At 53.6% G+C, this 12,287-nt stretch overlaps 1 protein-coding gene across 7 annotated transcripts in view; it reads right to left on the bottom strand.

Annotated features, from left to right (window-relative positions):
- The window catches only part of LOC128267731 (four and a half LIM domains protein 2), a 47,168-nt gene that overhangs the window by 5,116 nt on the left and 29,765 nt on the right, over positions 1 to 12,287 (bottom strand). For 3 of the 7 annotated variants that reach the window (XM_053004623.1, XM_053004629.1, XM_053004622.1), the window contains 2 exons: positions 6,936 to 7,136; positions 6,692 to 6,866 (listed from right to left, as the gene is read on the bottom strand). In XM_053004623.1, the coding sequence (XP_052860583.1) occupies positions 6,692 to 6,866; positions 6,936 to 7,136 (376 nt within the window). Of the gene's footprint in view, positions 1 to 681; positions 1,192 to 6,691; positions 6,867 to 6,935; positions 7,137 to 8,805; positions 9,192 to 12,287 lie in introns of those variants that run through there. The other 4 variants (XM_053004627.1, XM_053004628.1, XM_053004624.1 and 1 more) reach the window with 4 other exon arrangements.

Consider the following 12,287-nt stretch of genomic DNA (forward strand, 5'->3'; position numbering starts at 1 on the left):
GGATCAGATTGAAATTTGTAGCTCACATCAGGCGCCTGCGGCACGGCCCCCGGGTCAACCGAGATTGATTCAACCCGTACGCAAACGATGGCCGTCGGTTCGGTTCGATTGGTGGCAAATTTGGGCAACCAATCAATTTGTGGAGCACGATGTTTACAGTTTAATTTGTGTGAGCAAACGTTCACGGAATTTGCGTAAATAAATGGCACCGACTGTTTGCTGACTTCCCACTTCGGGGAGGGCCACCGCTTCGATCGATTGGCCAATATTTTGGCCGGGTTTGGCGTGGTGGCATGATGATAAACGGAACGATTTATGGGTCCCGCAGACGAACGCACTCCGATGTGACATTAACCCTGACTATCGACCAAACGGAGCCCACGACCTATGGCCACGGACCCACACCACTTCAACGCCGGGTCTCTTGTGAGTCTCGCGGCCACCAGTGGCCACCGGCGTTAATTGATCGCTAACTGGTTGGCACGCTGGACTTCATCAGCACGAGATGAGCATGTTTACCCTGACCGTAGATGACCGTCCGGAAGGCAGGCAACGGAAGCGGAACCGCTAATGTCCGTGACTCGGAAGGCACGTCGCGAGGTGCTAATTTGCCGTCGCAAACTTTCCGAGGGTGTGTCCCTATTCGTGCCCGCCACCGGTGCTCCCCACTTATCGCGGTACCTGGAGTCGTATCGCGACAGTCCCCGACACGGCAATCCATGCCCAGGTGGCAGCGGAACTTTTCCTGCTCCTTGGCCGCCGTCGCCCCGGGCAGAAACATGCTCAGGATCGCGATGTCCTCATTGTTGTCCTTGGCGCGCTTGATGCGCTCGCCACCGACCGTTTTCGTTTTCAGCCGCAGCCGGGAGTCGAAATCGGACGACAGGATATCCATGGCCATGGTGCTGCCGTTGAGGTTCACGAGTTCACCGGGATTCGGAATGTGCGAGATTTAGGCTAGGATCACTGACGGGTTCTTCATACACCGAACACAAACTAGTCCACAAGTCTATTGCGCGAGGAGACCGTTAGGAAGGGTTTTTTACTGTGAGCTCATCTTTTCGTGAGGCTCGAGAAACACGCAACACACTTCCGCGTCACTGCACTGCACACACGGAGATAGCGCAAAAGCTGCCGGCTCTGGTCGCGGAACGGAACGTCGTCAAGAGATGTGCGCACTGACCAACCGTTCATTCATAACTGAAGTCAGGCGACCGACCGGCTCCGGGGTAATACTTATTGCGTGACACACCACACACCACAGTGTCGCGAAGAGGCAAAGAGGCGAAGAGGCTCACTCGAACCGCGAACGACTCCCCGGGCTCCCCCCCCGCGCGGAGGTCGACCCGACACACGGTGGACTGGTCCGACGAGAGTTCGAGTGGGTTGCGAGATTCAGCGCGCGAGCGCGCGGCTCGTCATTGCCGCGCAGGAGACACAACCAACTTTACCTTCCATGGTCTGGCTTTTGTTCGGTTTTGGGGCACGATGGAGTGGCATGCCGGCGGCCGAGCGGCCCTTCCGGCGGGGCGACCATTCCACGGGCAGGAATGGAATTTACTCCCTGCCCGACTTTCTGGCGCTTCGCACAACGCGGCCAAGCGAAGGGTGCCATGCTGGGGAGGGCAATTTATGGAAGGTCTATACAATGTAGACATACAATTAAACGATTAAAGAGGCTCACCAGAAAGCGCTCCTTAAATGTAACGGAAGTGTGACTAGTTGGTTCCTTTGTTGATATTTTCGAAAATAACTTCATTTGAAGCATCAAATTCATACTACTACTAACTGTCACGGCCTGACAGTTAGTAGTAGTAGGCTTCGACACACGATTAGTCGAAAATAAAATTTTCAAACTGTGAAAATGGCGTTCCTCAGAGTTATTGACCAACTGATTGGACCTTCTAAAGTACAAGTTGCTTTCCAGTAGAACAGACTTTTCTAATTGAATCCTTTTTTCAGGTTTGAAACAAAAAGGTTGCACCTTCGCAGGCGGCGCCATTCGGTTACTTGTTGACGCTTTCTTTAACGGCATTACGATCCTAATGGATAATTTATTTTTCCAGCCAGCCTGAGAGGGCGCAACCAAGCTGCGTGTCTGGGGGCAATTTTTTACGACCACCCCAAAATCATTGCGACGAACAAAGAAAGGTCCCGTCGTTCCACCACGTCAAACACCTCAGGAAGCAGGAAGCGGCTCGCGCTCGCGCTGATTGATTTGGAGACCCGACCGACTCCCGCGGATTGATTCCGTCATGCAAACCGCGCTATGGCAACACACGTTGTTTTCCCTTACGGTAGGTCGGCTCCCCCGGGGGGGCGAGCGATTGAAAAAAACGCGACCTTCCGACCGACGATCCGCTGGGTGCTGCGGGGGGCGGCGTGCTGCGGCCCATAGAAGGAGTGCGGTTGAGCTGGTCGTTTTCTAGTCCGCAGCTGGAGCGTTTGCATGGAATGTGCTTATCGACGTGCGTGTGTCGGTGGCGCTATTTTGTTCTAGGTTCTAAGTTTCTGAGACACGTAGCACTCGGCTCGGTTGTCACACCTGGGAGCTCCAGTGTTTCTCCAGCGGGGGTCACCACACCGTACGTAGGTGGGATGTGTGAAAGAAACGAAGTTAAAAGTTTCTCTCCTGGTTCGTGAACTAGTTTTGCTGGGGGCCCGATTAACATAATTCTTACGTAGGAATGGTTTATTAATCGCTGAAACGAGTTTGTCACTCCGTAAACCGCATTCGACCGGCGCTGGATTCAGCTTGTAACACTATAAATATTAGAATCAAATTGGAACATAACAACAGGGCGACAGGATGGTAAAATTAGGGCCACTCTTGTGATCGTGACCTAACCTTGAATCCCAACGCCGGGAAACATCTTTGTTCCGCCAAAGTCCTTGAATTGCAATTTAAGCCCACCGTGGCGGAGATAGGAAATTAGTCGGCCCGCGCTTGCTCGTGTGTGTGTGGGACGGGACCGCTAAATACGTACGTGCGTAGAAGCGACATGAAGCGCAAGTTTAGCCCACATTTGAGCCCACGGACGTGCTGCTGCGTTGTATCAGCGCAGCGCAGACACCTCGTCGGTCGGTCAGATAAGGCAGCAGACGACAGAACCTGGCTGTAAAAGGTCTTTGTTGTTCTGGCCTGAGCACAGCTTTATTCTGTCTTTGGGGCCGCCTTCGAACGGCATCTCCTCGGCAGCATCAGCAAAGGGTAGCGTCGCGTTCTGAAAGGGCCCCCTAATGGGGTGCTTCCATTTAATCTTCATGACACTTTAGGTCTTGGGTACTCCAATTATCGTTCCTCTTGTTGGGCAACCGTTCTTTTTTGCGTTTAGCATTAATTCCGCGTCCTTGAAGATCGGTGGCACGATCCGATTCGCCCACCGGAGAGCCAACAGGAACAAATCTGTCACCAACTGTCACCTACGACCGTTACACTGAGCACGTGAGCGAATCGTGTTCACGGTTCGCGAACATCTTCGCGACCCAACCAAACGGAGTGTAGCAAAGTTTGATTAATTTTAAGACTTAAAGCTTAATTAGTTCGTGCGGTGGTTTTGGTTCGTAATCCGATACGCTCCGTACCATACGTAGGCGCCAGACCTCTTCCTAACCTTCGCAATTTCTGTTGCAGTTTGCCAAGCACAACCCACCGGCACCGGGTTCTCGGAAAGTCTCGCCGTTCTCTCCACGCCGTGGTCTTTGTCTCTTCCCGCGGTCGCGGTTGGTGAAGTACATAAATTTCACGCTTTTGTCCCACTGTCATCCAAGCCGGTTGACAAAGGATAAAATGCCCATGTCCAAAAACGCCCCAGACTGCCCGTGCCCGGAGGTCGCATGTAGTCGCGGCCCGTGAGTTACGTGTCCCGAAGACGTACGCCAATGTCATCCGGCCTCAGGTACAGGTGATGATGTTGTTGATTTTAAACAATCAACGATTACAACGATCCCCCCCCACTGATGGGTTTCTCCTTGATGCGTTGCGATCGGTACTGTGTGTTCGCCCGCTGGAATATAATTCGCTCGCGTCCGTGGGCTGCGCTTTTGGGCGGGTTGCCACCGAACCGGGACACTGATTGAGTCATTACTTGCACATTTATCACGTCCCGCTACAGAACTGTGGCAAACACTGTGTCCCGGATGCGATTAGTTCTCGATCAGTCCAGGAAAAAGGTCGGATGGTTGTTTCTCATCTGCCCTGACAGTTCGCCGTGATGGATGACTGACTCCATCGCGGAGATGGTATCAGTTACACTGATGGCCACTGACGGTGGATTATGTTTCATGCCAACAGCAAACAGGGCGGCATTCATTACGAACCGCCAAATGGGCCGGTTAATCTCCGGTGGGCCATTCAACCCTCTGGAGCAACTCTCGCAGTGTTCCGGGTGCGGACCATGATTCATGCGTCGGGCGTGTGATCGTGCGTGGGCAACCATTGGAGAGGATCCAATCCACGAAGCATTAGAAGTTCGATCGTCCGTTTGCAGCATAAAGAAAACAATCTCGTTTCGGCGCTAATGCTGGCCAGCTCACGCAAGCCCACGCGACGATCCGAGGAGGTTCTCCATGTGCGCCAAGCGGAATGACAAATCGGTTCACAGATCGGCAGTGGCGCACAACTTCCAATTCTGGCGCACTCCTACGCGACGACCTCTTTGGGTCGCATCTCCTAATGGGTGGTGGCCTATCGCGCTGGTGACGTTTAATTGTTATTGCATTGTCTCAGCGACCTTGCCAGGGAAGTCGTCTGGGAAGTATTCTGGGAACTCCGAAACTCCGTTCGTCTCCAACCGTCATCGGATCGGAAGCGATTAACTGCTGCCTAATGCCCGACGATTGATTAACCGTTGAACCTAATCGAACCGCAGATCTAATGTAGATTTTAAAGGAACATCCCCCTGGGGCATCCTAACTGCTGCATCATAAAACGGTCACATCCAATGATGGGGCTGGCCGTGTGCACAAAATGGGGACGTAAAACACTCGCTCGCTCGCCCGCGGTAGGATACCAATTTGCGGGACCAGGACCCGTCAGTATCGAGGCAAATAAAACACAGTTTATTACCGCACCAGCGGTCCATTTCGGACAGTTTGACGACGCATTTTACGGCCGAAAACAGCAGCCCGCAGCTAATTGCCAGCCAGGCAGGGGCCAGGGCCGGACAGGACACCGACCGACAGACTGGACCGCTGGAGGTGTTCTGACCTCAAAACAAACACCAGCAACCCTTGCGGCCATTGTTTCGGGCCGAAGAAGTAATAAAAAATTGAAATTTCTGCGCTCGCGAGAGTGAAAGTCCGGTACCGAATGTCTTGGACCGTCCTCAAGGCACGGTTCAATCGTGTAACTCCTACACGACTTTCCGATTACTATCCATTTCGAGGCCGCCCTGGTCGAGACCGATCGTTGCCACGCCACTAGGCCACGCCATGCGCCATCCCACCAGTCCAGACTGCCAGCTGACGCACGCCAAGGCCTCGCCGCGTCGTCTGGTTTTTGGATTCACACAAGATAATTGACGATCGCCAGAAGTCGGGGTACTTGTCGTCGATCTTGTTACGCCGATCTCGGAGTGCCAAGGCTGGTGCTGCTGCTGGGGCGCTGTGTAGTGATCTCTTTATTTGACTAATTTATGACCAGACTTTCGACCATGACGCCATCCCGCCATGATCTTCACCATTAGCACCAGCAGCAGAGTGGCCGCGCAGAGTCTCAGAGGGGTCTCTCCATTAAAAACCGGACCAAAACGCGACCGCAAAGTATCGCAAATCGCATCATCGCGTGCGCCAAGATTTGTTTAGTCCAATTGAATGTAATTATTTCACGACCATCACACCCGCTGGAGGTCGCGATGCTTGTCATCTCTCCACGCACCCGTGAGAGAGCACGCCTTGTTCCGTGTCCGTGGCCATATACGCAGCCATGGCACTTGTCGCGCGAAACCGGAGACACTCATTAATAACGCAAAACGGGTCGCGGCACCCCGCGGCCACCGCGCAATTCATCATCATTTTGTATTCCCATCGCCCATCGCGTTCTGTGTGTGGATTTTGTTTTTTCAAAAAATTATTCATTATGTCAGCATCAGCCGCCCCCGGAAGGACCGTGACAATCGTGTTGCGCCAACGAGATTTACGGCGGAACAAGCGTGTTTTCGGTAAGCAAACGTTTGGAGAGTGCTCTCGACGAGAGGTAACACAATGCCACACGGTGGTACCGTTCACGGTGATCTTTAATAGGTATGTGGAACAAAAAATCGAACCTGAAAGAACCTCATTTAAACTTGAACTATGAAATATTACGATCTCGAGCTGGTGGTGCTACCGGTTCACTCGTCTTGGAGTGATCTTTGGCGAGCAAACCTCGTGGGCAGCGTGGGACTCGCTCTCGTTGACCTCCGGCACAACTAAAAGCCACCCACAGCCCGTCCCGTTGCTGCCCGTGAAACCATATTTTTTTTGCTCCAATAACCAATCGCCAGGGTCGGGCCGGGCGGGGGAGCGATCGGGTTGAAAGAATTTGGAGTGCACCGAAACCAGATGGCTTCGGAGGTTTCGACGCGATTAGACACATCAATCGCCGTGCAATTAAGTCGGCTCGCTGTCTGGCGCCACGAGCGCTCGAGACAGTCGGCCGATCGATCCCTCGGCCCGATCGGCTTTCCGGTGAAGGGTGATAGCTACGTACCGGCACGGAAGATTTCACCGCAGCCATCGCAGCGGGACGCGAACTGGGCGTCGTAGCAGTTGCCACAGTAGATCTTGTCCGCCTTCGAGCCGAACTGCTTGTCGACCAGCGAGATGCGGCACTTGTTGCACAGGAAGCACGCCTCGTGCCAGTGCTTGTCCTTGTACGAGAGATCCTGCCGAATGGACGGAATGGTTAGAAAGGCTTAGCTGGGCTCGCGGAGTTCGGCGAGATCGGGTCTTACCTTCGAGTCGATGCCGATAGTCTTGTTGCATTCTTCGCACACGTTGGCGAACACGTTCTCGTAGCACTTGATGCAGTACGGGTGCTCGTCGCGCAGCACGTAGCGCTGGCCGGTCAGGCTTTCGTCGCACTGCCAGCAGCAGAAGTGTCCCGAGTGCCAGTCCTTCGACATGGCTTTGGTGTACTCGCCACTGAAAATAAGCTATTGCACAGGAGATTACAGGAGAAGACGAATTAGAGCGGGTTGGCCAAGGCGGAACAGATATGTTTGCATTTGATCGTTGTTTGTTTACGAGTCCGCTTCGACCACTAAACAATCGACTGCAGTCTAGTACCTCAAGATTAGGGGCGCAGGGGTAACGAGGGGGGGAGCGGAACGGTGCGCGTCCCGCTCCCCCCGGGGCTATCGACGAGCGGCCGGGAACGTCACTGGAATCATCATTCATCACGCGATCGCCGCTCACCGTCGACGGAGGCCGCATACCGATGCTCTCTGTGCCAGTAGCACCGACGACAAGATTTGTTTTGAATATTCCAATGCGTTCGGATGATGCCACCCAGACCCAACCACCCACCCCCCAGCGGGGTTTACAGCGCCATCTGTCGGGCTGCGGGAAGTTTAAAAATAGGTTCGCTGCCGTGCGCTCGCGCGCAGCACGGAAAATTCGGTCATGTGTGCGGGCCGAGTGCAAAAGTGGCCAACGTGTCCCACCTCAGATAGAGAGCGTTCTGCCAGACGACGTTCCATGGTCGTCCCGTTCGGGACGTGATGTTGTTGTTGTTGTGCGGGACACGACGGGCGGGCACTTGAAGGGGCACCAAAACGTGATCACCGAGAGCTGGAGCATTAATTACGGCACACAACTCTCTCTCTCTTGGCACACGGCAACCAACACGGCCGAATGGTCGTCTGGTGGAAACATTTTGCTGCGTGAATCACTGTGGCCGGCGGGTGGGTGTCGACCGGAGCAATCGATCGGGCGGCGGCGAACGATCATCCGCAGTAACATCGAGAGCCGGAGTTTCGGTTCCTCGGTTACTACACTACGCACCCGGGCCGGGAACTTATTTTTGGCCGTGCCGGAATGCTCCATTTCGCTCCGGAAATTAGACTCTGGTGCGCTGCAGTCGGGACCGGGCGCCCAGTTGTGCACGATACCTTGTCTAGTTCCCATCTGGCGAGCATCTTGTTGCTCTTCTTTTGGGGAATAATGCTTACTTTCCTTCTCTTACTGAATATTGAAGAATATTTTGATTGAACTTTAGACACTTAAACAGTTTCTTATTAGGGCAAAATGGTCCAACCGGTGGCACCCAAAGGCATATTGAACATCAGCCAACACCCAAAGAGGCAACGCAAAAGATCCTCGATGACTTGGTGCTTTTAACTCACGTTGGCCCCGTTAATAAATTTATGAGGTGTCGCCATTTAAGAGTATCGACCCCGGACCCAAATGTGGACTTTATCGACACTGAGTGCAAGAAGTGAATACTTCATCTTCGAGTGAAAATTCATGTACCGAGCTCCATCGCGGGACCGCAGTCTGGGTCGCAGTCTACCATATAACTTATCCTTGCACGCGCGGGGACCGCAACGCAAGTAAATTGGCGTGAATTTAGTCGTCTCGGAGACTGAAACGGATCGCCCGTCCGACACATGCGTGGCTATCGGTTACATTAGCGCACGCCGGGTAATCGGATTAACTTCAAGTACACCGCCGCCAGGACACGACGCCAGACATGGCCCGCCGGTGCCGGCAAGGTTCTGTGCGATCGTAAATCGCTCACTTTCACTGATCACGGCTCCGTGATCGGGAGTCGCGGCGCGTGTTGATGATGATGATTCCGCTGGGCGACGTCCGGCCCGTGGCCCGTCCGGTGCTTCGTTACCCCTGCTTGTCCTCGAGGGCGGCGTTCTGGTTCTGGTTGACGAACTCCGACGACTCCATCTCGGTGATGGTCACCTCGCCGGTCTGGTCGGACGACTCGCGGCGCTTGGTGGTGGTCTTTTTCACTTTGCGCGTCTTCTTCACCTCGACCGTCTGCGTACGCATCACGTCAACGTCGGCCATCGTTCTGGGAGCACAAATGCAAGCCTAACAAAAAGAACTTGGGGCTTCACTCGGTTCCTCGGACGGAAGGGGACTTTCTGGCGATCGGGCGCACACACTCTGGCCCTAGCAGTCACCAGCAAGCAAGCAAGCAAATCGGAGGCTCTAGGGTTCTCCGCGAAGCGACTTTTCGTTACTACGTTTAAGCTAAGCTGGTCACGAACTGTGTGAACCGTGCGTGATCTGCTCACACCAGACCGTCGTCCGAACCCCGAGAGAGAGCGCGTTTGTGCGCGCACTCACAGCAGCCTCACGGCCTACTTCCAACGGCTCGCAACGGATCCGCTAAACGGGAAACTTCGGGTGGCCGTTTCCACGGGTTTTCCACACGGCGGCATGCACCCGATGGTGCCGGGCGCCAGGAAAAAGGCACTCGGCACTCGGAAAATCCCACCTCAAGTCGGGTCGGGTGAGTGGCGAGTCACTCGCGCGCGTTAAGCTGCGCTCCAGCGTTTAGAAGTAACTCACGCTTTTCTTCCTGACGACGGCGGCGACGACGATGCCAACTTAGATCAACGCTCTCTGCGCGCCTCTGCGTTTTGCACACGTTTGATGAAAATTGTCCCGCTTTTCGCGGGGGACCAGTTTCCCATCGGAACGGTGACGTCACGTCGCAATTTTGAGTGAAAATCTGTAACGGTAGCCATTCGGCTACACGCACAGCGATTCGAAAAGTGTGATGTAAGTGCTCGGCCTCGGAGTGTCGTTTGAATGCACCATTATGCACATCTTTATTTTTGATATTCTCGGTCAAGAACCTTTTAGGTGCCACAAAGCGGCTTACATAATATGGTCTTCTAGCAATGCAGTGTGTTAATTCGGTGACGTTTCTTTTTTAATATTTGTTTGCCAATTTTAATCAAGACCCAGTGTCAAAGAGTTTGAGAGTGATCCCACATCACGACATAAAATAGTGTTCCACCGTGTCGACGTGTCAATTTGAATTATGAATGCTTTTTAATTAGTCTGAATCTCGCCAGGACTCACTAAATGTCACCCAGCAAACGTGATAAATTAAAACGTCCTAAAAGCCAGCTGGTCCCAGCTTAGAGGTCAGCCACCGGTGGCCTCGTGAATTTGACGAATTTGCACGAAAAATTCGCAGCCCTCTGCACACGTGTGTGTGTGTGCACTCTCCTTTTCACACATTTTCCGCACATCAGCGAACGGGGGAAAAATGCGAAAACGGGAGCCAAAACAAACCACGGGGAGGACCTCGCGGGCTCGCGAGACACACACTGGGTCGGGGGAGTCGGCGCAATCTAAAATTAGACGCAGTCCGCAACTCCGCCACCGAGCAAGTCAGCACTCGCGGGAAAGCCGCGGCACGCGCGCGCCGTTAAACGGATTTTCCACGAGCCGGTTGTGGGTCACTCACCGGTCCGGCCGTCAGCCGACGTGGTCGTATGAATGAAAATCCATCCCATCCATCTCTCTCGCACCCCCGAAGCATCCGAAGGGGCAGCGATTCCTGCCGGTGCCGTCGAGAGTTTTCCGACGACCTTTCGTCGGCCGGTGGCAATAATTTCGTGCCGCTGCACACGACCCGAACAAACTTTTGCTGCCTCGCCATTCGAACGGCGGTGTAACGCATCTTCCCTCCGACTTCTTCTCGTCGGGCTCGTGTCGTTGGGACAATCACCGCTTCACGTCGGTGTCGAGGAAAACCGTCGGCCACCGGGTGGGTGTAAAGCGCAGGCAAATGAAAACTGCGAAGTGATGTTTCCTTCAACGGTCGGTCGCCGTCCTGCGTCCCGTCTGAGGAGAAAGCGAGTTTTGGGGTTTGTGTTTTTGTATCTCATTTTATGATGAAGCTGCGCGTTTAGAGGATGTTGCTGCTCGACCGAAAGGGTACATAAAGTCTGGCGGGGCACACAATCCGCGCGCGGTCACGTTGCGGCAGCTCAAGCAGTTTGTTGTCGGGGTCCGAGGTTTGCGTAAATAAATGAATGTCGGCCAATTATCGGCCCGACCATCGGTGTGTGTTTGTCTGGCCGGCGTATAAAAAGAAGTTTAATGGCCGCCCCGATTTGCGACGTTTGTGAAGCCGCGAATCATAAAAGCGCGACAAAACGATCGCGCACCACTCGCATTTCCTAGAAAAGTTCTACCGCGATCGATCGCCTCAAAAAAAGAAAAACGGGGTTGCTGATCGCAACCCTTTCTCCAACGGTTTCGCCAATTGCAGTGCAGTGGTCATCCCACGGATTCCGCACCGGGAAGTCGGGCACACGAAGTGTGACAGAAGGTCAAACGGTGATCTCTACCGACGTCGCCCACCTGTTCGTGGCGATCTCTCTGCGGAGCTCGGCGGGGATCCTAGTCTGCCCTTGGTGAGCTGGACCGTCGAATCCGTCGAAGGCCGACCGAAACCTGGCGCTGCTGCACCCGGTACCAGGCAGTTGTTCCGAGTTGCTCCGATTGGCCGCCACCGACCGTGACGTTTACAGTTGCCACACGACCTCGGCCGACCAGGCGGGCGTGCAATGGCTGACTTGTAAGCTTGTTGTCGACATGTTTTGCCATTTTTCAATCATTAGCAAAGACGTATCTAGAAGCGCAGGCCAGCACGCGCACACGCAGAGCAGAGCAGAGCAGAGGGTTGGTAAACATCCACCACCAAGGAGAACCTGTCACACCATGGCCTGTGATCCGAGATTTGGCATCATTTTTCAAAAGAAAACTCTATCGCCCGCGATCGCCGTCATCGCCGGCGTTGGATGTCATCTTCCGAAATTCTTGGTGCCTGCTCGCGGGCTGATGGAAATCTGGCCCGAAAAAATGGCCCGAATCTTTGGCTGAATAAATCCGCGGTTTTGGCACGGCGTCAAATAACTTACCGGCAGAAGGTACGATTTTTTCCTCACAATTCAACATTAAGCTATTAAGCGCAATTGCGCGTCAGTTTAGAAAAAGTTTTTGAAGATTTTAACTCGGCCTTTGGGCCGAACGGAATCAGACTGGTTCAATTAGAATACAATTGGTACGCCGAATGAAACGATCCTTAAAAATCATGATACACGCATCGCAGCGAATGTGCCATAAATCTTACACCAGACAGTGACATCTGTTTCTGTTACCTTGGGTTGCACTTAAGAAAATTGACACCATAAACTCGTCGTACTTTCCGGCTGGCCAAGAACCATCACAACGGCCGCCGTTTGTGCATTAGCGCGTAATTAAAAACGCACTGACGGTCTCAAGTGATTAGCAACACTAGTAGCACGTCACAGAAACTCACC

Source organism: Anopheles cruzii, chromosome 2, assembly GCF_943734635.1.
Source record: "Anopheles cruzii chromosome 2, idAnoCruzAS_RS32_06, whole genome shotgun sequence".
NCBI lineage: Eukaryota > Metazoa > Arthropoda > Insecta > Diptera > Culicidae > Anopheles > Anopheles cruzii.